The 27423-nt window shown below is 33.2% G+C and overlaps 2 protein-coding genes across 3 annotated transcripts; both read right to left on the minus strand.

The window, feature by feature from the left end:
- Window positions 1–223: 223 nt before the first annotated feature.
- Window positions 224–10225, minus strand: LOC134708398 (sacsin-like). The gene is made up of 2 exons (XM_063568892.1): window positions 6144–10225; window positions 224–2291 (listed from the first exon to the last, which is right to left on the minus strand). Exons 1-2 carry the CDS (start codon window positions 10011–10013, stop codon window positions 2007–2009), a joined length of 4155 nt encoding a protein of 1384 aa, XP_063424962.1. The 5' UTR covers window positions 10014–10225; the 3' UTR covers window positions 224–2006.
- On the minus strand, window positions 10225–27005 carry LOC134708397 (sacsin-like). 2 transcript variants are annotated; one of them, XM_063568889.1, is made up of 7 exons: window positions 26910–27005; window positions 23119–23332; window positions 22282–22388; window positions 21158–21265; window positions 20533–20680; window positions 18123–19655; window positions 10225–17148 (listed from the first exon to the last, which is right to left on the minus strand). In XM_063568889.1, the coding sequence occupies exons 2-7, from the start codon at window positions 23297–23299 to the stop codon at window positions 10232–10234; spliced, it is 8994 nt and encodes a 2997-aa protein (XP_063424959.1). In that variant the 5' UTR covers window positions 23300–23332; window positions 26910–27005; the 3' UTR covers window positions 10225–10231. The 2 variants fall into 2 exon arrangements, with proteins under 2 accessions (XP_063424959.1, XP_063424961.1); XM_063568891.1 differs by lacking the exon at window positions 26910–27005 and adding an exon at window positions 26601–26704.
- Between the last annotated feature and the right edge of the window lie 418 nt (window positions 27006–27423).

Genomic DNA, 27423 nt, shown 5'->3' on the forward strand with positions numbered 1-27423 from the left:
GTTAAACTTATTCGGTGTAATAATTTGCATCTCTGGTCACAAGAGGCTGAGCGAATGAAATGTTTGTGATATGGCACTTTTATAACAGGGATTTAACCTACTCAATCACAACTATAGGTCTGATATTAAACTTTGGCAAAATATATTTTGGTTCACAATCTTACAGGTTTATCAAACCAGTATTATTTCAAAAGAGGTGTTCGTGAATGATAAGTCCAAAATGTATATAAAATATTGTAATAGCAAATTATACAAAAAAGCAATACAATTTGAAAAAAAAATAAACGAATAACAATACAAAATATCAAATGCTAACTTTTCTACTATATAGTCATTCACTAATTTTTGCAAACAGAAGTTTACAACTGTATTCCAACATTTTGTTCCTCAAATGAGCAAAACAGAATTTTGTTATCCAAACCTAAAGTCATTCAAACATTGTAACTTACACGTTTATAGTTAATAGTTATCAAATGTACCAGGATTATAAATTAATACGCCAGATGCGTGTTCGTCTACATAAGACTCATCAGTAGATCAAACTAGTTGTAAAGCTAAACAAGTACAAAGCTGAAGAGCATTGAGGACCCAAAATTCCAAAAAATGTGCCATATACTGCTAAGGTAATCTATTCCTGGGATAAGAAAATCCTTAGTTTTTCGAAAAATTCAAAGTTTGGTAACAGGAAATTTATAAAAATGATCATACAATTGATGTTCATTTCAACACCAAAGTGCTGACTACTGGGCTGGTGATACCCTCGGGGACGAAACGTACACCACCAGTAGCATCTACGCTTCATAAACAATACAAAAGACAGTTTATAAAATACTTGTAGATAAACAATGCAAAATACAAAACAAAAATTCAAATATGAACAGACGATGACAATGAAAAAATAAGATGAAAACAACAATAATTCAGTTGTTCCCCGTAGCTAGATTGAGGGCGCTTTTATTGTATACCAGTTAAAATGTCCAAATAGACTCTTCACATCATTAAACATCACTAAAATAAAAATCGTAAAGATACTTGAAACTTTTTATCAAAATATTTAGAAATAAATATCTTCCTAATAAGCATTAATCTAAGAGGACAATAAACCAGTATATTGGTAAATATTTACATGCAATAAAAAGATATTATTTATATAATCATGTTTTAACAAATAAAAAGAAATCAAGATTACAATGGAACTGAAATATCCGTAAATATTCATGAATATTCTTCCTTATTAATGAATAAATGAATATCCAATACGCAGTGATTGAAAAAACTTTTGAAAAACAATTTTTTTTATCTTTGAATTTGGTTCCCAATGAAGTAATTAGATTAAACTTTGTCATTGGACTGTTACATACACTATTAAAACACAGCTGTAAATGTGTCAATATTACATAAGCAATATGAAAAAGAAGTGAATAAAATTATAAAATTATCATTGCAGATGCATATAACCATAACTCATGTAAACAGTTCAGTCCCATTTTTAACAACTCTAGTGACATCAAACCAACTGGTCTATTTACAAATATGTAATATGCAAGTACATTAGTATAAACAAGGTCGATATAAAAAAAAATACTACAGAAAAGTTTCACTTTATTTCTAAGGATCGGCGTTCAAACAGTTAAGAACCATAACTCATAAACTCCAACAGTGAAACTAATTAAAGTCAGCTTTGTGTTTTGTATTGTTAACAACACATCTATATCAAATTGAATGTTTGAACTGTTCTCAAGTTACACGTTACAAGGAAACAAAATAAAGTGTCATTTGAAAAATCATGAAAATGAGAACTACAATATAAAACAAATGACTATTTATATATTTTTAGAGATGAGACATGAGCAAAATTACTAAAAGATGAAATTAGTATAAAGATAACATAAATTTGTATATGATTATCAAATTGTTAGTTAAATCAAAAATGTCTATAACTATATCTTAATGTTTTTGTAATCTTAAACTGTTACATAAGCTTTCATAATGTGTTTCCTTCACATTTATTTAAACTTCATGATTTCTTTAACAGTTTTTATAATTATCTGTGCATGTTTTAGCGCTTCTTTTGCATCGCTATGGCTGTACAAATCTGAGGGAGTTTTGGGGAAATACACAGGTCTTGGGTACCTCATTCTTGTATAGTCTCCAACAAGCCTTTCTAGATCTTCTGCTGCTTTCTGTAATGTTGGATTGCTCATTGACACTTCTGTTATCAATGAATGGTGTTTTTTAAATTTCTTATCATCTTTTGAAATTTGAACAGCTTTAAGAGCTTTTTCTGCAGCCTGAAATTTAAAGATTATACAAGCCCATATGAATGTAGTTTTACATAACCAGTGATAACAATATTTACTTGACACAATTTTCTGTATTTTTACATCCAGAAAAAATTCTTATTAGATAACAAATGTTCATTCTAAAGCTATATGGCATGGAGAACAAACCATAAAAACCTGTACTTAACTTCAATGTCATGTTACCATTTATCATTAAATCTCTTGATTAACTAGCCATACCCGCAGCAGGCATATTTTTTTTTGGAAGTGTCTTTTTAGTAGATTATATACAACCCCTTGAAATTAAGTATATATCTAGAATAACTTAAATCGGTTTTCAATAAGATACTGCTTAATTATGATATCTCATTCATGGCCTGTATTTTGTATATCATTACCAAATTTCCTGGGATTGTTTTTTTTCTGTATTGTTTGCTTTCTTTAGTCTACAAATTTTGTCTCTCGGTTATTAGTATATCAAATAGTTTTTATGTAAATAGATCCTCATAAATGAGCCAGTCCATGCGAAAAGGTACAAAAAGTCCTTTTGGTAAACTTTACAGGACACGTTATCAAAGTTTGTTATATTATTTTTGAAAAACGATTTTATCCGAAAAAAATTACATTAATGTAAACCTTCATAAAATTTTCAATTCTATCCCGAATTTGTCAATCAAAACAGAAAAAGACGTAGAAATATCTGAATATTTTGTATGTGAGCAAGAGTGAAATCATTTGTTCCCCCGACTAATGCTTTACTGACCAGAAACTTTAAAAAATACGATACTATACAGAGACAAAAACCAATAATTTCAGTCAGTTCTACAGGTTCAAAGAAAGTAAGACAACATTAAAACATGAGGGAAAATACAAAAACTATGTCATCTTGTGTTTTAGAAATTGAAAAATAAGTTAAGTTAAGTTAAGTTATTTAATATTATATAAATCAACCTCAGTTGAACGGGATTCGAACCATTGCCCGGTTTAATTGCATTGATATCGACATCCTAAGTTAAGTTAAGTTAAGTTATTTAATATTATTTAAATCAACCTCAGTTGAACAGGATTCGAACCATTGCCCGGTTTAATTGCATTGATATCGGCATCCTAAGCGAGAGCCTTATCCCCACTGCTACCGGGGCAAACATTATCAATTGGCAAATCAAGCCATTTAAACCTTACTTTGAAAATGATTGAAATTTATGAAATAATTCATTAAAAATCTTGATAAAACTAAGGCGGGGGGAGGGGGGGGGGGGGGGGGTCCCAGCACTTGCAGGTGCGTGTAGCCCACAGCTTGATGATATGAGGAAAAGTAAATGTGTTTTATAAATCACAAGTCTACTACCAATAATTATGCACACTTTTTAGAATTTCGTAATTTTTTCGTTTTTGTACCTTTTCGCATGGACTGGCTCAAATAATAGTTGTGTTTAGGGTTCCCCCAACTATTCATTTTTATTCGTGAAAATAAAACTTTAAACATCGAATTTTGTATTGCGTGATTTACAATTTTTGGGGATATTGTTTTTTGTTGTTCATTTATGTAATTTTTTGCATGTCTATTATATACAGAGTTTTGTCTGTCTGGTATACAACATCAACTTTTGTGTTTCTAGATTATAAACCTTCAACATTTTTTTTTAATAAAATACGATTCTTCTCATAACTTGCCAATAGATCTCTACCAAACAGTAGGAGTCCCCAATTACTCAAATCAAAATGCAAAAAATAAAGGCAACAGTAGTATACCGCTGTTCGAAATTCATAAATCGATTGAGAAGATAACAAATCCGGGCCACAAACTCAAAACCGAGAGAAACACACCAAACACAAGAGGATAACCACGAAACAATAGAAACACAACACTAAAAATGCAACACACAGAAACGAACTATTATATAACAATGACCATCTTCCGGACTTGGTACAGGACATTTTTAAGGGAAAATGGTAGGTTGAACCTGGTTTTGTGGCTAGACATACGTCCCGTTTTAATAGCAATGTTAAATATAACATTAAAATGACAACATTACATGCTAAGACTACTCTTCAAATAAATGGGAGAACATACAGGACACAGACACACACAAATAATAGGTATCAAAAAGTACCAGGCTTTTGATTTAATACCCCAGACACACGTTTCGTCTACGTAAGACTCATTAGTAACGCTCAGATAAAAAAAAAGTTCGAATGCCAAAACATGTGTAAGTATAAAATATACTTTCTTCTCTTATCACCACTTTTCTTTTGAGGAAACAACTATATGTTAACCCGTATCATTTTATTTAAGGTAGCACTACAGTCTAACAATGATTTTCTGGTCATATTTTTTTATCACATAATTTGGAAGTAAGTATTATTCTGCACAGTTTGTAAAAATCTCAAAGTCATTATCATATCACAACAGGGAGTAAATTGATAATGAATTTATGTAAATAAAAGCACATGGTAATTAATCTAAATATATAGGCATTTGGGAGGGGCTAATATGTCAATCATCTGTTGATACCAGTGTCCAGCTGTTAATCACTGACCATAAGATAAATAATGTAGTCTTATCTTGTTGTTTTGAAACAAAAATTATTTATATAACATGGAAATGAACATGGAAAAGGAAAAAAAAACTAAAGGGAAAAAATCTATCAAAAAGGAAAAAAAGTACTATGGAAAAGAGTGGGGAAGCAGTTTTGAAAGCCTCTGACTGCCTGTATAAATTTCTTCTCTTTGGTCTTCTTCATTTATTAAATACAGTTTTATGAATTTTAACTAATTTTCAGTTAATGTGTATTTTTTCAGTCCCATTAAATTAAATGTATTTTCAAGAAAAGGGTGGGTTGATCTTTTTATCAACATGTTTTTTGATGCACACTTTTAATGTATTAGCTAATTTCAGACATAGTTTTACTTTATTTCTTTTTTAAAAATCAAATGAAAATTATTCTTTATATATAGTGAATAGTGATGTTAAACGTTGATTAATGCAGCTGGTCAACCATGTTTTTCTCTTATCTGAGACTGTCTGGAAAGAGGCGGAGCTTTGTGTATATTTAATTACTTCATCACAGATGTTGGTCAGATCTGTGACGTCAAACTCCCGCCAAATGCCAAGTTAGTGTTGGACAGTTCACATATAATGCAAAATTTACAGCATTAGAGCATCAAAGACACAAAGTGTGTGGTTCTATTGATATAGTAATGGTATCAGAACACTCCTGGGGTGTTCCCAGTGAGACTTCTGCATTTATATTGACTTTATAGGGGTTCAGTTTTTAGGTCATTTCTCAGAACAATTTTTCATGAAAATTGTAAGGAAAAAATGACAATAGAAACTTTATGGATACCCCCTTTGGCTTGACTTTGATATATATGATTGAAGGGTGTATTTTCTACAATACCGTGTCCCAGTTTTTGGATAATTTGTTTCTAAATGAATTTATGGGTTTCTAAAGATGAAAGGTGAAATGAGGTTTGGCACCCAGAAGTTAAATCGATATATCTTCTTACTGGAGGTATATATCAAAAATCTGAGACACGGTTTTGGAGATTGTATATGGTTGATTACAGGGATGAAAACAAATTTTAACTACCATTTGACATGAATGTGCCATTTTCATCCAAGTTGGTAGACCACTTTTTTGGCCATTAATGAGCTATATTTTGAGACTAATCATATCAAAAATAAATTTATACATAAATTAAGAAAGAGTAATATTTCAGCTTAAAAATAAGTTAGAGATTTTTAAAATCCATTGAGTAGTTTTGGAGAAATTGATCTTTAAATACTGTTGATTGGAGTCAGTAAATTCTCACTGTAGTGCTACCTTAACTGTGAACTTCTGTTGCATGTCTACGTACCTGATGACTCGTAACGCATATCCAGTTGAACGACTGTGATGTTGCCACTCTCATTAATGCATCTGCGGTAGCAATGTCATTTTGAGCTTGTTTAAACCATATTTCGCCGTCGTACGGTCGAGGATCTGGGTTATAAACATTTTCTTCGTAGTTCTGATTGCTGGATGAATGCTCGCGACGAGCTCGTCTTGCAAAGTCATCTGGGTCAAACCAATATTCATTCTGTGGATTAAAATTCCCACTGCGAGGCCTTCCTTTATACTGATTCCACTGACGTCGATAATTTTGCCGGTCATTTTGACGACTTTTATTCCGTTCTTTATATGATGGAAAATTATTTGGATCGATTTTCCCAGACTGTATCAGTTTCGCAAACGATATAATATGTTTAGCAATTTCGTTTGAAAATTTTGAATTTCCATGTTTGTCGGGATGCCAGCGCAAGATTAATCTTTTATAAACCTTTCGAAAGGTTTCATATCCTAATCGCCAAGCATCAATAAGTGTTTCTTCAATTTCTTGTAATACATCCTCCAAGTTCAGTTCTGTTGTTTTACTGGTATTGTCGTTGCTTTGCTCACCTGTGTAAACAACTAAATAAGATGTTTGGGGTTCCATATCAGAATTTGTAGGACTAGATGTCTGACTGTCTGACTCTGATTTTGGACGCTCTAATTTGTAGAGATCATATGAACGAACTTTTTTACTTTGACCATCTCCAATATCAATTTCATACTCTGGAAACCCCTCTGGTTCGGTAGAAAGACAACTTATTATTTTCACATATATGTAGACTGCGACTTTTTCCTGTGTTTCGTTATCATTAAATCGATTGTCGAACACCTCGAAAACAGCATAATCCCCAGGTTGAAAACTACTAATACCATGAATAAGAAAAGCAAGACATTCTCGTGGTACGGGAGTTCCAGGTGTTGGTATCCAAGAACTGTCAACCGGGACGTAATCGATCTGTACAGCTCCAAGAACATCTAACAGATCCATCATTTCTTTTGCCGTGCCATTATAGTTTAGCAGAACAGTTTGTATGTGTTTTGGGTCTACCTTATCAAAGCATAGGTTATAAATTACCTCTGACAGCAGATGACTGTATTTTGCTATCCATTTTAAAACATCTAAATCAGATGCAGATATTAACACAATATTTTCTCTCTCGTCATAAAAAAGAGGTTTATTTTCGATACTTCCTTCAATATGACATTCATTGTAAGTAAGAACTGTAGTTAAAGACTCGAGAGCACAAAATCTTAAGGACTTGAAACGGCTGATAATGTCTTCTACTAATATGTTTTGAAGTTTATCTCTTTTCATTTTGGTTTTTACGAGTCGTACCATAGAATGTATAAACAGTTTACTACCGATAAAAGATTCAAGTACGCTGCTTATTTCGCATTTTACTCGATTGCACCGGGTTGTTAAGACCTCTTTTACAATCTTGCTGAGATATTGTGGACGAATGTTGGAAGGCAACAACTCAAAACATTTATCTACATCAAACATATCCTCTGTAAACGTTTCCATGGTTTTCATTAGTTTAATGGTTTGCTGATCTTCTAGTCTTTTTTGCAGTAAGTTGCTGTCTCCATAAATCAGCATACTGGATGGCTCAAGTCGATCGTGTTCGCTGAGAAGATACAGAACTGGTTCGTTTACAGTTATATTGTCTGGTTTTAGCTTAAATTGTAACAATGTTAACATTCCGCGTACAGCTTTTTCTGTAACTTCAAATTCCTCGCACACCAGAACACTTTCGTTAACAACTGCTTTAACCCTAGACAGAACTCTGAAGTAATGATCTAATGTTACTTCATCTGTAGCTCCTAATTTTCTGAACAAATCATTGAACTTTCCGTATTCTTCTGATCCCACCAACAAATACGGCTTAATTTCGGATGTTTCAGGTTCTTTCAAAACAACATTTTTGGCTTCAAGAAATGCATTATGTTTTATGACGTATATTAACGGAATGCTGGAAATTATTTCAATAAAGTTGTCTCGTTCTTTCAAAGTTGCAAGATATTCATATATACTATTCATGAACCTCTCAACGAAGTCTACGTCGTCGATTGTTCCCTTTTGCAAAGACTGGCACACTTGTTCAAGATGAAGTGCGAAATTGTGCTCGGTTGGATTTATCTTTATTTTCAATTTTTCAAAAAGAAATTGATCTTTTGGAACGGCATAACTACGTAAAATATTGTCCGTCGTCCATGCTAACTCAAATTGTTCTTGAGGGACCGATGCAGAAAAAGCAACAAGGTTTTTGGTTGATATCTGAGGAAAAACGTCAGCATATGTATCTTGGACAATGTACGGCATAATAAAGCATATTTCACTCATCTCGTCAAGGAATTCCAAGTCATTCTTTAAGTTAGACTGATCAAACAGATGTTTTGTGAGTACTTTTGATTGACGCAATGACATAGGACTTGGCCCTTGACTTTGTATTTGCTTAGCAAATTTGATAAATTGTTCCTTGCTTACATCCTGTATCAATCCTGCAGAAATCATGAATTCTTCCCACACTGTCTGATTGTAAGGAAATGGCGGCAATTGTGTTTCCTTACACAGTGTCATGAAAACGATGTTACGAGGATTGTAAAAATCACTTGCCTTCTTTAGTCTATTTAGATCACTCACATGTTTCATAGGAATGAACTTCAGAGAACCGAGCTTCTCTTTCAACCTAAAATTTTTAGTGGACAACAGCTTTTCTCGTACAAATTCTAAGTGCACACAGTGAAAATGTTGTGGGAGATATTGGAACTCTGGTAATATATATTCGAGATACAATTCGAGCAATTCATGTTCATCTTTTTCACATATGCATATTTGTAGGTTCAATGCTTCATACATTTTTCCATGATTCGCATTGTGTTTGATTAAGTAAGTGTTTGTTGCATAAGCCCAGTTATCTAATCCATCCAAAACTATGCTGCTGTTCCCTTCTTTTATCACCAAAACGCGACTACGCCCATTCAAGTCGACGATCGCATTGTCTATTGTGGTAAACAATTTTAGACCTCTCATTTGTTTCCACTGGATGAGATTAATTTTATTGTCAAAAAACGATAAAAGTTCGTCGCACTCGTATACCGATAAACAATGACTGGAAATGAGTTCTTTGTGATATACCAAACATTCACACAGTTTTTCTGGTTGTGCCGTTGATGAAACAAATTTTGGCAAGTGAGTTGATGTTATATTGAAACGACTCGGTTTTGGTAAGGACAGTTTTTTCAAAATATTATGAACACTACCAAAATTTACAGAGTCACCTCCTTTTATATTTAAGATAGCGTACGACAGTTTGAAAGGAAGAAGCATATGCTTATTTTGCCCAAAATATGCCGGGAAAAGACACCATTCCTCTAGTTCAAAGAAAGGCCCTGATAAAGTGCCGAGATATTTCCAAAATTCTGATATCCATAAGGAGTTCGGCAACTCATTCTGCGAATATTTCCATATTATCGGTTTTCCACTTTTAAACAGATTTTGGTCTAAAGCTTCAGAAACAAGTGAACAGAATTCCTGTAGATTTAAGAAATTAAACACATGTTTAAACTTGTCCAGGTGAGACACCAAAGATTCATGAATAAATCGTTTACGAGAGCAAGTAAGTAGCGAACAAAACTTGGTCAGGATAATTTGGGGTGATAATTCAACTAAATCTTCATTATTGTCCACCAAGAAAGGAAATTGAGCGAATCTGATGTCGACCTCAGGATCCATAAGGCAAAACTTTAAAATGCTTGTAAATCTCTTTAACGATTTGAATACAGTCTTTTCTAACGGAATGTTTACCTTATCAACTACACACCTATCTATGTTGGAAGTATTCCAGGAATTCATAAAGTCAACAACAAGAGACGGTGAAATTGTCTGTATTTTGATACTGCTATTACTTAATTCAAGACAAACAGCTTCCCCATTGTGATTTGAATAAATGGCGTTTGCAACATTATGGTATATCCACAAAGGAGTGCATGTCAGTTTAATACCAAGCTCTATTAAAAGTTGTCTTAAAAGTTGTTCTTCTTTTTGCAGATGCTCTTTCTTCTGTGGACTTGTCACATATGTGTATTCATCTTGTTTGTATCTACATTCGCCTTCTTTGTTTTCAAATGCGTGATTGAAGTATGATTGGAGATCTCAAAGAATAATGGGTAGAACTGTCCTCTACAGTGCAGCGACGCCCATTTTAAAATTCTTCCTTGAAAGTTGACTGGAATATCATTTTCAGCCTCTTTAAATACATTTCCCGCATACTGGTGAAACGCAGGACATATAGGAAATAGTTTAAGTTCTCTATTGTAAATGCTGAGATACACTTCTAAAGCAAGATCTTTCCACATAGAGCTTTTAATCTCATCAAAATTTGGGAACATGTTAAAATAAATTTGCATAGAGTTTAAACTTTCATCATTTATGTCATCAATTATTAAAGTTCGTCTCGTGTAATCTAAACAGCTAGCGTATGCATGAGCAATGGTTTGATGTAATATAAGTTTGTTCCAAACAAATCTAATATCATCTATATGTTTTCCTCCAAAAATTTCGTTCCTATGAGAATAAACCGAAAAATGCCCATTTATATGACATGGTAATCCAGTAGAAATTGGCAGTGGAAGAAAACAGAAAGCTTCACCACGAGTCTCTTGTTCTTCAACTGCATTTGTTCCTGTTCTAAGAAATTGGGTAAAATTGTCAGCTACTTTCATGGCAGTTCCTCCTCTTGGTAAAAGGAAAAAATCTTTCTGCGCAGCAGCATTTATAACAACGTCAGGGATTTTGGCATTGTCCGAAAAGCCAAAGGTTTGAACCACGTACCATGTTTCGGAATTCCCTGTATTGTCCTCAACGCTATTGGTATATTTCACTTCCTGGAGTTCAATATCGTTTATTTTCACAGCTTTTGATTTTAAACGACTGGATTCAAATATAATACGGGACATAAAACTGTCATAGTTTTGCTGGTCTGAATTATGCAATTTCGAATTCACACTGTATTTATCAGAAAGTTGAACTCCACCTTTCCGTATACATGATATGCTTATCTTTGTTATATTTGACAAGAATAATAAACTTTTCGTCATAGCCTCTTTCATTTTCTTTAGCAATGCAATCATAGCATTCTTCGAAATGACATTGCTACTTATTTTAGATGGACATTCCGGATTTTCCCGCCGAAGTGGAAATCTGAACCATGTACCAATTTCTGCTGGTAAGAAATCCTGAAGATAGCCTTTATAAACATCATTGTATTTTGCTTCTAATTTCTCTGGTAATAATCTTATTCCAGGTGCTTCAACTCTAGCTCTAGGGGCATACCAACAATGCGGATCAAAAACACAAAATGCGCCACCATTTGGAGTACGTGGTCCAAGTGTAAGAAATGATGGAACATCTGTCAAATGGTATACTGCATTAAATCCAACACCAAATTGTCCTGTTGTCGTTGCGTCATTTGACTTACTGCCCTCTCCAAGGTTCGTGATGCCTTTTAAATCATTCTCTGAAAAACTTGCATCATTATATACACAAAGAGCGGGTCCTTGAAGAAGATTCCAATTTTTGCCAAATGTTTTCTTAGTACCAAGATGTCGTAAATCATAAACAAAATGGATTTCAGTGGCTCCTGCGTCGTCAGCATTTTGAAGAAGCTCATTAAGAACAGAATGATCTATTGGATAATCCTTTAGAAGACCACTAAGACGGGTTACAAGCTGTTCTGTCTGTCCATATGCAATTTCATCTGCATGTCGGCTTAAATACATGTGACGTCTAGACATTATCCCTAAATGTTTGATAATTAAGCCTGTAAGTTTACCATGAATGACGTAAACATCATCTTCATCGTACTGAAAGTCGCCATCATCATAGCAAAGGTCCGAAATGCTACGCATAAAGCAGTTGTTGTCTGGAACTTTTATGTTGCTTTTTTCTTTTTCTGAAAGACATAGTTTACCACACTCCAAAAGGTCGCATAAATTTGAAAGTAAATTCACTACACTAATTGTTAATTGACCATCCATTTGAGTAATGCCTATCATTTGACTATGTTCTTTCAATGCGCTGATGAAATTAGATTTGTTAAAATGATCCTGTATATCTAAAAGTTGCCATACATTTGTGAATGTTTTCATGTTTTCGTCCATTTCATACAAATATGGATGACATCTTAATGTCAAATTCATGGCTATCCTACGAGGTTCAATCATTTCTGATCCCACTTTTAAAATCTTCATTTGTTTCCACGAATTTACATCAATATTAGCATATGAAGTATTGGTAAAACCAGCAATGAATTTGTCCAGCATGCTATACAAAACGTATATATCAAGCCAATTAGAAGATGATACATTGCACTTTCCGAGAACATTAATTTGTTCTATGATATCTTGTAATTCAATACTTCGAATACCAATTTGGTGCATTGTCTCCTTACTGATAGATTGTCCTTCAATATCGGCAATGCACCCAACAGATCCTATCACATATTTATCAAAAGGAGAAAATAACTTCTCAGGCGGCAACAGTTTTTTTTCTTTTTTGTATCCTTTCCAAGGTAGCAGACAATAAACAGGTTTTGACATAACAGGAAGAAAAGGTTTTTGTTTTAAATCATTTGTTACATCTTGATGACGATCAACATTGTCATTTAAATATCTCAAAATTGCCTTAGATCTTTTAAGTGCATCTTTTCTTTGCATTCTTTTGACTGTATCCACTCTCTCCAATAGTATAGTTGACGAAATATAACTAACCATCATCCCCATCTCATCCAATGTGTTTTTCAAATGTTTAAATGTTGATTTGGGAAATCGCTTGTCGTTTTTCTCAAACATAGATTCTAGTGGTCCATCTTGCCATACTAAGTCTTTTGGATGAAGAAGAGTTTCTGACATCATTACAGGTATGCATTTATAATCTTTGACGAGATCGTGTAAGGCTTTGTCTTTAAAAGCTTCGATAACAAGGCTGTCACGTTGATCTTTACTTAATGTTGTTTTCAAAACCAAGTTTTCTAAATTTGGGAAAAAGAATCGACTGAAAAAAGTCTTTTTTGAAATTATTCGCTTTTCCACCAAGGATGTATCATCGCAAGCGGCTGCCTTAAGATTCTTATATACACTTATAGGCATATCCATCACAACTGAGCTGCCATCATAAAAAGCAACCAAGCAGTCAAATGCTATTTGTCCATTTTCGCCTGAATTTCTAAATTCAGGATCTAAAAATGTTGCATTGTTAAACGGTCTGACAAATGTCGTATGTCTACTCTCCTTACGGTAAAAGATCGGTATGTCAGTTTGTAAAATTTCTCTATAGAAAGCGTTAATGAGACAAGCAATACTAGTATCTTGCATTGTATGTTTTGTAGTTTGAGGCCAAAGTGTCCAATAATAAGCATCAGTAATCCTATGATCCCTCAGAGAGGCTAATGAGGACAGTATTTTCATGAACGCGCTTAAAATAACATCACTTAGCATATTTTGATTCCATTCGCTATTCGCATTTGATTTGTCTTCGGTGTTAGGACAGATGATACTTTTTCGATTTTGCTCCACCATAAAACAACCATTAATATGAAGTGGAAGCTCTGTAGACAAAGGAAGGGGAAGTGGAAGGAAACAAAATATTCTGCCGTTCGTGTAAAAACCTTTCGGAAGATTATTGATTTTCGTATATTTTATCAATTCATTTCCTTTCCTTTCTACTGGAAGCGCTACAGCACCTATAGGAAGAGCCCCCTCTTTTTCTAGTTTCCTTGCAAGTCCAACTGAATGATTTCCGATGCCATACGCAAAAGCAAATGATTGTGAAGCTTTTGATGGCTTAAAGTTTTCTAAAAGCTCTGGAAAGTCTTTTGCTAATACTTTTGCTGAATCATATACTTCAATGCCAATATCACATACTTCCATCTCGAGATTAAGATCCGACAACTGATCATGTTGCATTTTTTCAGCAACTGTCTTTAATAGATTTGTTCTTAGATCTTTTCTATTTAATTGTGATTTCCATGATTTAAACAACAGTTTCTTGTCCCTATCTGGATCTTTACTTCTCCCATTCAAATGATAAACCAGTACTTCTCTAACATTTGAGGTGAATAATAGCAAATTTGCAACAGCCATTCTAAACTTTTCTAATAGTATCATCATTTCATTTTTTGTGTATTCTATTCTTTTTATCTTTTGATGTTCCGAAGACGCCTGGTGTCGTGTTCGGAGTGGAAGTCTGAACAATGTTCCTTTGTAAGGTTGATCACAACAGTCACCCTTGAATCCAAACACATTCTCGTAGGGTTGAAACTGGTCAGGCAATGTAGAAATAAAGTCCTTGTTCAGCTCAATCAAAATACCGGGTTCTTTATCCTGTGTAGCCTCACCTAGGTGATGCAAATGAGGATCCAGAACTCCAAACATGTGTCTGCTGATTAAGCTTGGTACATCTGTCAAATTGTATACAGAACAAAACCCAAGACCAAACTTCCCTATTGTCCCAGATTCTTGAAGTTTAGTTCTTCCACCAAGCTGAATAAGGTTGTCAAAGTCTTTATCCCTAAACATGGCATTGTTATATACCCATAAGGCTTGTCCTTGACATTCAGCCATACCAGGATCTAGAAGTTTGTCATTATCATACATATTTTCCCGTTCGTCATACAAAAAACAAACTCTTGTTGCCCCGGCATCATGAGCATTTTGAATAAGTTCTTTTGGAACTGCGAAACCGTCATTATACTCTGATAATAAATTGGAAATTCTTGTTGTTAAAGATTCTCTCTGACCCCAGGAAAGAACTGTGATATTCTGGCTTTGTATAAAACGCTTTTTAATAGATACGACTCCTAACTTTTGGGCAATATGATTAACATCGGGATGAACAAAAACCATTTTTCTTCCAGAATTTTTTTCATGGCCGACAAAAGTATCTTTGTTATTTTCAATTCCATAAGTGCACTCATTTATCGTTTTAAATTGAAGATTATCTCGATCAAAGGAGCAAACTGGAATAAGAACATCCAACAGCTCTTTTTTCTTAATCTGCATTTCAACAATACTTGAAAGAACATTTACTGCCATTTTTAGGTCTTTTTTCACATCTTGAGAGTTGCTAATTTTTGTAGACTTATACTTGTCCTGTAATTGTTGTAAAATCGATTTTAAAATAATAAAATCAACTCTTTCTTTGACTCCCAACGTTTTCAAGAGATTTGAAAAGTCTGAAACATCATTTGAAACTTCATACAAGTACGGTTCCATATTGAAAGAACCAGTTTCGATCACTGTTTGCATTACTGGTTTAAATCCATGGCATTTAGTTGGAACACTATTCATACATTTGAGTTTACGAATGGTGACATCATCTATTTTATTTTTATGCATCTCCTCTAGGAAAAACTTAAAAACTTGTTTTGCAATCATTATGTACTTTAAATTTTCTCTCGATTGGTAGGATCTGATTACATTTTGATAATGCTGCAAAACCATATCAACGCTTGGAGGAGAATTCCAGTCATAGAAGTCCGCAATTGGTTTGAAAGACTCCGCAAATTCAGCTAGTGGAACTACCGAGCCACAAAGGTACTTGTATTTTATATGTTTTACTTCTGTTGGTGCACAAAGGCTATTTTCTTGAAACCAAGCTAACTGTGATGGGTAAGAATCTCGTCTTTTTGAACATGGAAACCATTTTAAAGTCTTTATTGTATGCAATGCTTCTTCCGTTATCACTGAACGATAGTTTTCCAAGAACGATACCAAAGCGTTTGCTTGTGACAAACTTTCTTTTCTATTTTGGTCTATTGTCTTTGCTACTATAACAAGATTATTAGAACTTACATGTCTCTCGTTCTTAATTCCAAGCTTTTCTAAAAATGATTCATTGAAACTATTGGTCACAAGGAAAGCACCGTCTGGAAAAGTACCTTTCTGATTTTGGAAAAGTTTTGTCAGTATGACTGATGCTGGGTTAAAAAGATCTCCTACTTTGTAATATTTCCCGTCAGACGACAGCACAAAATCCACATCCAGAGCTTTCTTCAAAACAGCAGGTAACAAATCTGACTTATATCTTAAATGACTCATTATTTTTAATTTCTCTCTTTGACCATACATCTTGCACCCTTGTTTCATATACTCAAGTATATTTGAAATGCAATCCGTTTCGGTTATATTGCTTCCTCCTAGCTGTTGCGCCAACGCTGAGTTACTTGTTGATAAATATTTTCTCGGATACTGGAAACCTTTGGATAACGAGCACTTTGAATGGATTTGTGAATTTTCTTTCAAACATACCATTTCTTTTGCGTTTTTGTTATCATCTTGCTTGAAAATTTTAAGGAGCTGAAATATGTGAAATGAGGCCTTTTCAATAGTATGTCTATGCTTCTCTAAATATTGTGCTAACTCAGAACGTTCCTCATCAGTGCATTCTGTATTGATTGTTTCAGCAATTTCCTGTACATTTCCTCCCAAAGATGCGTTTGAAAAGCTACCTATGACGTTTAAAGGTGTTGGTTGTTTTATATACATCTCGGTTACACCTTTTATTTCAAAATGAATGGTTTCTCTTTGGGAAATGACTCTAGTGCCCAGTAATTGCACAACTTTTTTTAGTGGTTTGGTAAGTTTTATACTGTTGAACTTTGAAAACATGTACTTTCCCTCAAGTGTGAGAAATTCAGTGATATGCGTCTTTGACATATCCTTGTATCTTTTGCGTTTTTTCTTAGAGTGTTCACCATGAGATTCATTTATCTGTCTGATGGGAATGATAGGTACAGAGTGAAATTGTTGTAGATCAAGGTATCTCCTTAAAATAATAGATCGCCAAACTCTCTCTATCCAAGTACACCCAAGAAACGATTCGTGTCCAGGAACGTAACTTCCCTGTTGGTTTTTAGTACAATTTATACTAATTGTTTCTTTCAGCAATTTTGGGAAGTTTTGATTTGTCACCAATCTCAGTTGGAATTTTTCTGAAACAAAGAAAATGAAAATAATCAACTGTAACAGTTTCGTTGTTCTTTTTAAAAACTGAAGAAGTAGTGATCAACATTATTTTGTTGACTAAGTTCCAATATTTAATTAAAGAGTACCATACACCCATTGGATACTAGTCTAACATATTTACTTGTTCCTTAAATTGCAACTTAAATATACTAGTATTCAAAGTCTTTTTTTTTTTTGTATTGGTAATTTTGAAATTTTATTTTGTTTTATACTTAGGTGTCTGGACCATACTTTGAGTTATAGTAACAATGGGGAATATTTGTTCTTTATGACACATACATATTTAGATAAACTCATCATAAATTAAGACGCTGTATGTTCATAGATTTGTGAGAAATAACTGAATTCAATGTGTATATTATTTTGCATGTTATTCTGAGATATTTAGATGTATATAGATTATTAATCTACTGCCAAGGGTTTGCTGCCATAAATCATGTTGGTGTTGCATTCCCGTATACAAAACATCTCTTTATTCATTTAAAACAATATATTTGCTCTGAAAAATTCTTGTACCGGGTTGCGAAATTTATGATATGCTGACTTCTATATTTCTTTTGTATTTTGTATTTTATATATTTCGTCGCCTTGTTGTTTCGTAGACCTATAATCTACATCCCTTTTTAGCCTGTTCCTGGTTGTAAGTTTATATTGATTAAAAGTTCAACTTGCAATGCATTGTCAAGCGTTTTTTTGAAAAATGTACAAAATGTTTTCTACAAATAATATTCATTATGCATATTGGTCATTATAATATATCATATTTGGAACTATGTTTGCTGTAATGAATAGAATTAAAACCGGCAGTACCTTTGAAAACATTCTACAAAAGTTTTCAATAACACATTACCACCGTGAATCTGCTCTCTAGTGAACACAGATTTAAAGAGATATTTTAAAGGCCTTAAAAAGTTGAAACTTATTGATGTGTTGCCATTACCTTTTTTTGCTAGATTTGACACTGCATCCCAAACTTTATCTGTAACTTTATTTTGAGATATAAATCTGTTTTCCAGGCCAGGATATAAGCTGCTAGGATCCTCTTCTATAACAAATACCTCATTTTCAAAAACGGAAAATGGCTTGAATTCGCCATTGTACAGTGGAAGAAGCTTTATATCGGCCAAATCGTCGTAGTTTCCGTCCTCAAGTATAAACGACAGTATCGTTTGTTTTCGTTTTGGGGAGTATTTACTCCACACCTTTTGGTATTCCTTGAGTTTCTGACGTATCAATCTTGGACTTATAGAGGAAGGTGAACAGTGTATATATTCTAAAATCCTTTCTACATGTGTTCGTATTTTCACCAGATTTTCGCCAATATCCAACAAAAATGTTTCTACTTCATGGAGAACCTCTTCATCAGAATTGTTTTCAAATATGGCAAATAATGAGTTGCATTGATTTATCCATTTACCGTTTTCTTGTTTTGTAAAAAAAATATTTTCTTTCATAATTTGTTGGTACAACTTTTCAGCAAGTGGTCTCCAATGTGTTTCCACTTTTAGTGGATCTGGAATAGATTCATAAACATCTTTTACACTTTCTGACTGATTGTTGTTCTTTATACAAATATCTCTCAAAAACAGCACCAGCATAAAATATGGATACGGTAATAGTTCTCCGATCATTTCTTCATTCCAAATTAACGATGTGTCACTTTTTAACGATTCGTTATTTGCAGCTGGCATTTTCATTGACCTTCGATTATCATCCAGATCAAAAAATCCATTTACATGGACAGGGAGTCCAGTCAAACTCTTTGATGTCATTGGTAAAGGCAGGAAACAAAATATATGTCCTTGGTGGTTTTCCTTTGTTTCGGAAAATGTGCAATAAGCCACTCCAGTATATGGGCTGTATTGCAGTTCTTTATTATTACAATCATTCAGTATAGCTCCTATGTTCTCCGGGAAATTCGTCCTTCCTGTCAACCAATTAACCACGACAAAGTGATCTTCTGTGTTTGTTGTTTTTAAAATGACCTCATATTTTGAAATTATATCACTATCTGGGTGTTTACTGCCAAGTTTTAGAAGATCTGTTCTGAACTTTTTCCGAATTTGTTCAAATGGGACTTGCTGTTTTCCACGCATTTCAATTTTGAAATATGGATCTTTGCTTCGGTTATTACCGACCTCAACTTTCTCTAAGTTTCTCAGAAAGAGTAGGTCATATCTTGCTTCAGTAATAAAAGACTTTAGAAAATCATTGATTTCATCTTCTAAATATGGAGTAGCAGTTGGTTTCAAAGCACTCCTCTCTTGTCGAAGTGGAATCCAAAATAGAGTTCCTTCAAAGTTCCCTAGTTCTAACGCAGTATCGTCAAATCCAAATCTATTGTAAAGACAAGCAAGAGTCTGTTCAGGTTGATAAAATTTGTTTAGATCCTTTAATGATACTGACCAAGTTTCCGTCGGAGACAATGGGTCTATGATTAGAAGAGTGTCGCCACTTATAATCACTGGGTTATCTGCAATTATTATCAAAGTTATTTTTTTAAATTGTTGTAACAGGAATACACGAAACAGGATATAAACTTATTGTATACATTCCACTGTGATTGAAGTTTCTAAATACTTTTAAGAGGAGGATCTATTCACATTTTTCAAAATTTATACCTGTTTTAGTTCTACCGTTCAGGTTCTAAAATAATTTTGTTTACCTGGCAGAGCTCTACTGCAGGTTCTTAAAATTATATAATTTAGGCGATTTATTTTTTTCAAATTTAAAATTATGTTGAGTAGCTAGTCTTTTTTTTAATTTGTTATTTTGATTAGTATTGTTGTAAGTTTTAATGAGTTGCCCCTAGAAGGTCAGGCTTCTGGCTATGAAGATATTATTCATAAAATATTATGAAAATATCGGTCAAACAAAATCTGTTTTTTTTTTTAATTTTTAAATACACAAATAAACGAGAATTTATAAATGTATAAAAGGTGTGAACACAATTTGACAATCATGTATAATGCTGAAAAAACCCATCTTAATGTCAAAAGTTTGTTGAATCCGCATTGAAAGATTATTTAAGGAATTGGTTTTGTTAATCCAGCATTAGGCTAGCTCCTTAAATAAAATATACTTAATGAAATGCGACTGCTATATCCAGGCTCATATATGCAGTTAAAGAAATGTCAACAACTTGTGATGTTGTATTAAATGCATTTTGCTTTCTGGTAAATATTTATATCGCCTTATGAAATATTCTACCTTGATAACAGTTTTGAAAGTATCCAAGCACAAAAAACATCCCTGACCAACATACAATATAGTAAATGCACCTTATACATTAACATATACACAAAAGTGTATGTGTTCATTATAAACTATACAATGAACCATATACATACCCGTCATGTGAAAAACAGACTTGAATCCAAGTCCAAACTTTCCAACTTTGAGTGGTTCTTTTTCTTTTACACTATTGTAAATTGTGATGATACCCTCCCAGTCCTCTTGTTTAAAACATGCATCATTATATATCAAAATCCCAGGTGACTACAATGTGAACGATATCATAAAACATTTGAAATATTACGTTTTTAATTTTGGTAAACAAAATTCCTAACCAACCGTGATGGGTAAAAAGGCATCTCATATGATAGAGATGAAGGTCAGAGATATAATCTTTCAATCAGTTTGATCGAAGTCTAGAACTGGAATGTCAGTAACTGCTAGTATTCCTTAGATATTTCATGTTTTATATCATTGAATTTTTTTTAGTTACTTCTGTTGTCCATTCTATAACATCGGAACCTATTGAACCGTTGAGTTTTACTATGCGTTTTGCTGTGGGTTTATTTCACAAAACATGTTTAATGACCTTTAATTGTGTGCCTGTACCAAGTCAGCAACCTATAAACTTTGTTAGTCTTGTGGTGTGTTTTGTTTAATCAATTATTATACAGTAACATGTATCCATTCAAATAAATTGATAGTTCTTAAAATTTAATATTAAATTGTAAATATAAATACCTTGAAATAATGCCTAAGTTTCTTTGAACCTTTTGGTGTTATGACACGGTTGTCGTAAAATATCTTCATATTTTTAGCACCAGCATCTTCCGCATTTTGAATCATCTCCTATATAAATTAAAAGTCAGCACCTTTAAAAACCTACCAATATTTCATAGTATTTGAGTCCAATAAAATTAAGGATTTTCCACGTTTTCGCTGCAAAACTCATTTTAACGTTTTCCTGTTGAACGGTAAAGTTACTTTTGCGGCGTACAAATAGCAGACAATGACTGACTGTCGAGAACAAACATACAAACCGCATATTATTCAAGACTTTGCTTTTGCATAAATCTATATTTTTTCATGTTTATTTGATCAATTACAGCTTTAAATTTCTCTTGTCATATATATTCATCCAAATAATTGGAATCATATGAAACGAGTGAGTGGTGAAAAATAATGTTTGTCCAATTCTTGAACCAATGCATGTATACGTCATAAACTTAGTCCTCTGTGCACGATTTTATCATTATTTTCGCAAATAAATCATATAATCGTCAATTTTTTTTCTCTCTGATTGTTATGATTTAACAAATATGGCTGCTCATTAAATGCCGTGTTTTGAAGCCGAGTTTTACCGATTGTCACTTTATAGTAAACAAATCACAAAAAGCATGGGTATTGAGCACGTGTTTAACATGTATAATCAGATATTTGTTTATTTCAATGACAGTTCCATGTGTATTGTGGTTACCGGATTTTTACGAGGAGGGTTACGCTCGGGTCACTATGCATACGGAAAATCTGTCGGCGAATTGCTTCCTGGAAGCAAGCAATTAAAAATAAGTAAACTTCTTCTAAATGTGGACAAATTAAAGAATTTTCCTCAGAAAAAAAGTATATGTACATAAGTTGTATAATGAAAACTATCCATTTAGTTATAAAAAAAACATATGCATATCTTTTTTTAATTTGAGGTTTCTTATTACTTTAATTTTAATCAAAATTTCAGGAAAGTTCACGTTATTCTTATAGGATAAAATCACAGGTTAAAACTCGCTTTTGTTACAAGAAAATTCATTATTCCAAATATTCTTGATAATCTGCATTATATTTTGTTATTTTCGTAATTATTTACTCACCCGAAGAATTTGTGCGTCATTTGGATATTTTCTAAGTATGGACTGTAATTGTGTCAATAGACTTGGTCTGTTTATTTTACGCCCTATGCCATGGTTAGTTGGTAAACCTATATAAGTTGTAGGTAAAAATGTTTGAATTAATAAGGATAATAACTCAAGAAAGGAAATCAAAATTTTCTACTTGTAGTTTTCGCCTCAGTTGACAATGTTTTCAGGAGGTAACACTCGGCTTTTTCACTTTCTCAGCTATGTGTTTAATATTTATGCTCGACGAGAGATAATATTTTATTGTCAGCCTCTCAGTCGTACCGACCAATCAAAAATCGATGATTTAAAATACAAAATACAAAGCATTATACATCAATAACTTCATCAAATGATTTCTAGATGAGAAGATGATAGAGCAGATTGTTACCCATCGAAAAATATTGCCAATCTTGGTTTTTCTTCAGTTGAGAATCTTCTCTCGGGAGTAACAATCTGCTCCGTCACCATATTATCACCCTATTACCATATCACCTCCCTATTACCATATCACCTATGTGTTATTTATATATTATATTTAAAATATCTCTCTCCTATTAACCAATCAAAATCGGAAATTTTAACATGAAGTTTGATAAAAAAAAAACAAAAAACATTGATATATATTTCAAAGAAATTTCTGGTAAGAAACGTACACATGAGACCGCCCAGTATTTCTATATCGCAACCATGTTAGCTTAACTGTTAGTATCTTAAATGGCTAAACTCCTTATTCTCTACACTCCATCAAGTCCATGCCCGTTATATGACATTGGAGATTATCAGATATCATTTTTTTTAATGTATCCTTACCGATATTTTTCTCTTCGCCTTCTTCTTCATCTTCAGATTGCATCATACTTCCTCCAGATTTCTGTCCCGAAGATGACTGGAAATTTCCATAGCGACTAGGTTCGTCGTGATGCTGCTTCCTTTTCTTCGGTTCATTGGCAACTTTCTCCTTTGAATTACGTTTGTTTCCTTTTCTTTCCATTTAAAATGGTTTAAAACGGTTCAAAATGATTACCTATCAATATATAATCAGAAATTCAAATCCATTTTCATACTGAGTGTTCATAAATTATTTCTTTTGTTGTACCTAAAACATAACAGACATTTTAATTAATATTTTAATTTAAACGAATTATCAGTCTACGTCAATGACATAATAACCAATATTGGGGCTATATAATGGGGATTCTTTGTTTTGCTGTAACTATCTCTATAGAATATACCATGGCCGAGTACTATATTGAAATCAATATAGATCTTCCCTGACAATGCCTAACAATTCAGGGTTAACAGTCCTAAAAATATTTTTTTAATCAATTCTAGGTATGATTGCATAATAAAATTCAGTATTTATTTACAACTATGGTTATTTTTTGTTCTTTAAACAGCTCTCAGATTGTCTCTTTAGGCTCATTCCCCTGTTCCATTCTCTATCTCATACATAGGACATATATGTATTAACTCATACCAAACATTCCATTTTAAGCAATTGTTCACTTTTGTTGTGCCTGTACTTATATTCTAGTTGGGCGTTTTTGTTGTTGTTGTTGTTTCACTGGTCAGGATTGTGGAGGGGTTTCGACGTATACCCTACACCCTATTGAATCGCATTTATGTTTCAGCTTTCATAAAAAAAAAAAAAAACTTTAAAAAAAATATATATGATAATAATGATACAGATAAAAATAAAAGATTGATTCAAATAAAATTCAGAAACAGAAAAAGCAACGCCTCTATTGTTGTGTCATGTGTACTATTGTTTTTCTGTTTTTCTGTTTGTCTTTTTCATTTTTAGCCATGGCGTTGTCAGTTTGTTTTAGATTTACGAGTTTGACTGTCCCTTTGGTGTCTTTCGTCCCTCTTGTATTATACATGTTATATAAATACAATGGATAAGCGTTGATTCTGAAAAAGAAACCATGAGGCCGGAGGATAATGAGCTATTGATGACTGAATGAGTTTTGCCAAAGGCTCTCTCCGACATTGTTCAAACACTGTGGGTTCTTGAAAAAAGAATACACGCTTATTTAATAGAAAATTTTCACAACCATGGTTTAATACAAAAGAAAGAATAAAATATTATAAAAAAATTGACAAGGTGAAACTTAACTTTTTATGATATTGTGACAGAGTATATTTTTACGTATATGATTTATTAGTATTTTACATTTTATCATATGCCAGATATTAGACTTTATTACTTTATTCTGATTATTTGATCTTTTGGTTTATAGTCTATTATCTCTTTACACTTTAAAATGTATGGAAGTTCTAGTCAGTCATACTTCATTGAGCATAGTTGTATTAGTGTCTACCTGTCCAACTCATTAGTAAATTAATTGTCACACCTTGTTTACCTTTATGGTCAGTTCTTATTGGTCATTCTGGACACACCTCAGATTTTGGAAAAGAAGTAATGGTGGTCAACTCTTGAAAATTGGAGACATACATATTGAATATATACTTATTATTGAAACCTTATATAGTGACGAAACTTATATAGAGACATTATATTTAGTGCTCGTGATTACTCACTGAAGTTTCCATACTTTGGAACAACTGTAGTTATATATTGGAAATTACATTCTTTATATCTGGACACATAGATTATGATGTCCCTGTAACATACTGGTTGTACTGTAGATGTTAGATTTATAGCCTGGTTCCACAGATTGGGTTATTTATTTCCTATGTTTACTTAATAAAGTGATGTCAAAGAACCTTAGACTTGTCGTTTATGGATACCCCGTAAAACACGACTATCACAATGGCGCCCCACGTTCTAGGGTTCTTTGACATCACTTTATTTCCTATGTTTACTTAATAAAGTGATGTCAAAGAACACTAGACTTGTCGTTTGTGGATACCCCGTAAAACACGACTATCACAATATAAAGAAGTCCGAAAATTTCAGAAACTCCTTTTTTCAAAAATTCCTTTTTAATAAAACAAGATGACTGAGAAAATGGGCAATCATAAATCATTATAAAAGAAAACATTAACGACGACGAAGAGACAAACATCAGTCCAAAAAACAGTAAGTAGAAAAAAACAACCATATATATAAAAAAAAATACAAAAAGGGATATATAGGCAACAGTAGTTTAACATGTACAAATGTCATAAATCTAAGATTACAAATCAAGGTTACATTACCTATAGTTGTTAATGATTGTGTCAGTTTGGTCTTTTGTGGATAGTTGTCTCATTGGCATCCATACCACATCTTACAAACAAAGACTGAGAAAATCGAATGAACTCCTTAAGGACCTAGAACAGATGCCTTGACAACCCACCAAGCGAATCCACAATCACATCAAAATATCATTATTGTACCAATGTAATAGGACATAATAGGTAAAAATTTCAAGTTGGACGACTATTCTGTATCTAACGAGCGAGGACTGCGAAAACCCCACGCAGTCTGATCAACAAATGACGCCCACTCTTCCGAATTCGTGTGTTGTTTCAGAATTTTTTTTAAAGATTAAAAGAAATGATTTTTTTATTCTCGTTTCAAATGTTTGCACTACCTTATACCGTTGAAAAGATTAAATAATGTTCAAAAGATCTTGGTCATCTCTGTCACAGAACATTTACTGAGTGAAAATACCAAACAAAAGCAGAAATCGTGCTGTTTTGATATAATTCGTAATTTCACATTTTCAGAATTAGGGTATCGGATTTAACAGATTCCAACTGGACGTGGTGATTATTTGTCCGAGATTAATCTGACGTCTAACGGCCGTTTTCCAGACAAGCTGGGCCGTGCATGGTTGGACGTGTTGGACGTCAGAGTAATATCGGACTAGGTGATTATAAAAAAGAAGATGGGGTATAATTGCCAAAGAGACAACTCTTCACTAGAGACCAAATGACATAAAAGTTAGCGGCCTTCAACAATGAGCAAAGCCCATATCACATAGTCAGCTATAAAAGGCCCCGAAATCACAAATGTAAAACAATTCATACGAGAAAACTAACGGCCTTCAGAATTTCTATACAAAACTATGAACAAAAAACAATAATGTTTCACAGCAACAAACGACAACCACTGAATTGCAGGCTCATGACGGCTTGGAACAGGCTCAAGGCTCATACGGGTTTAACATGGCGGGGATAAACATATGTTAACAGAGGGGAGATGAATGCATATCTATACATACCGAACAGTCAAAATTATCAGCCACTTGTGGCAGACAGAGAAGATTATCTTTGAGGGACGATTAATTGTCAAACGTCGTCTAAATAAGAGTATGACCACATCAGTAGAATGATCTTACCTCACAGGTCTGTCATTTATCGCCATTATATCCGTCTTTCTGAATGCATATATTTATTAACTGCACTCATATTTTTTCAATCCTTATTAAAATGCGCATATTCGGTGGGGATAATTGTATTTTCGCTTTCAGTTTTAGTTTTCTGAAAACTATATTGGACTACTTATCATTTAGTTCTGAGTAATCTATCTTTCGATCGACCTATTTTAAGGACAAAGATAATGCATATATATGCCGAACCGTACACACAATTTATAGATCTTTAAATCATGGCCATATACCGTGAAATAATGTCAATATTTTACTTACATTTTCAATTTCAATTTTCCATTAGAGAAATTATCACGAAAGTTCTTAAAATTTTGAGTACATGTATATTTTGATTTAATCGTTCATGCATTGCATGACGTAACGTTAGTCCCTTTAAACGCTATTTGATCGACAGTAAAATAATAATATAAACCCTATGATATGACGTGTAGGTCTACTTGCTTTTAACTTGATAAGATCTAAAAATATATAAATTAAATGGTAAACATTACAAGCGATGCAAATGGTTCTCTCGTTTTTTTTTTATTTGAACATTATCCACGTGTTACAATAAAACAGTCACAGTATACCCAATTACTCTTCTTGCATTCAACTCAGTGGCGGATTCAGGGGGTCCGGGGGTTTGAACCCCCTTTTTGGGATTTGAATGGAAGCATTTAGTTGGACCCCCTCAACCCCCCATTATTCTGGGTTGGGAACCTCCCTTTTTAAATTGACTGGCCATGATCCGCCCCAGCAACTATTGCCCTTTTATTGAGAGCATTCAATGTTT

This window comes from Mytilus trossulus, chromosome 2 (genome assembly GCF_036588685.1).
Source record: "Mytilus trossulus isolate FHL-02 chromosome 2, PNRI_Mtr1.1.1.hap1, whole genome shotgun sequence".
Lineage (NCBI taxonomy): Eukaryota > Metazoa > Mollusca > Bivalvia > Mytilida > Mytilidae > Mytilus > Mytilus trossulus.

Bases quoted from the DNA above. Each gene is read 5' to 3' on its own strand.
- LOC134708398 (XM_063568892.1), bottom strand. From the start codon at position 10,013: ATGAATTCCTGGAATACTTCCAACATAGATAGGTGTGTAGTTGATAAG. The intron at 2,292-6,143 runs GTACGTAGACAT...TTTAAATTTCAG, and splicing joins TATGCGTTACGAGTCATCAG to GCTGCAGAAAAAGCTCTTAA.
- LOC134708397 (XM_063568889.1), bottom strand. From the start codon at position 23,299: ATGGAAAGAAAAGGAAACAAACGTAATTCAAAGGAGAAAGTTGCCAAT. The intron at 22,389-23,118 runs GTAAGGATACAT...CAACTTATATAG, and splicing joins AGGCGAAGAGAAAAATATCG to GTTTACCAACTAACCATGGC. The intron at 17,149-18,122 runs GTAATGGCAACA...TCTTTGTTTCAG, and splicing joins GTCAAATCTAGCAAAAAAAG to AAAAATTCCAACTGAGATTG.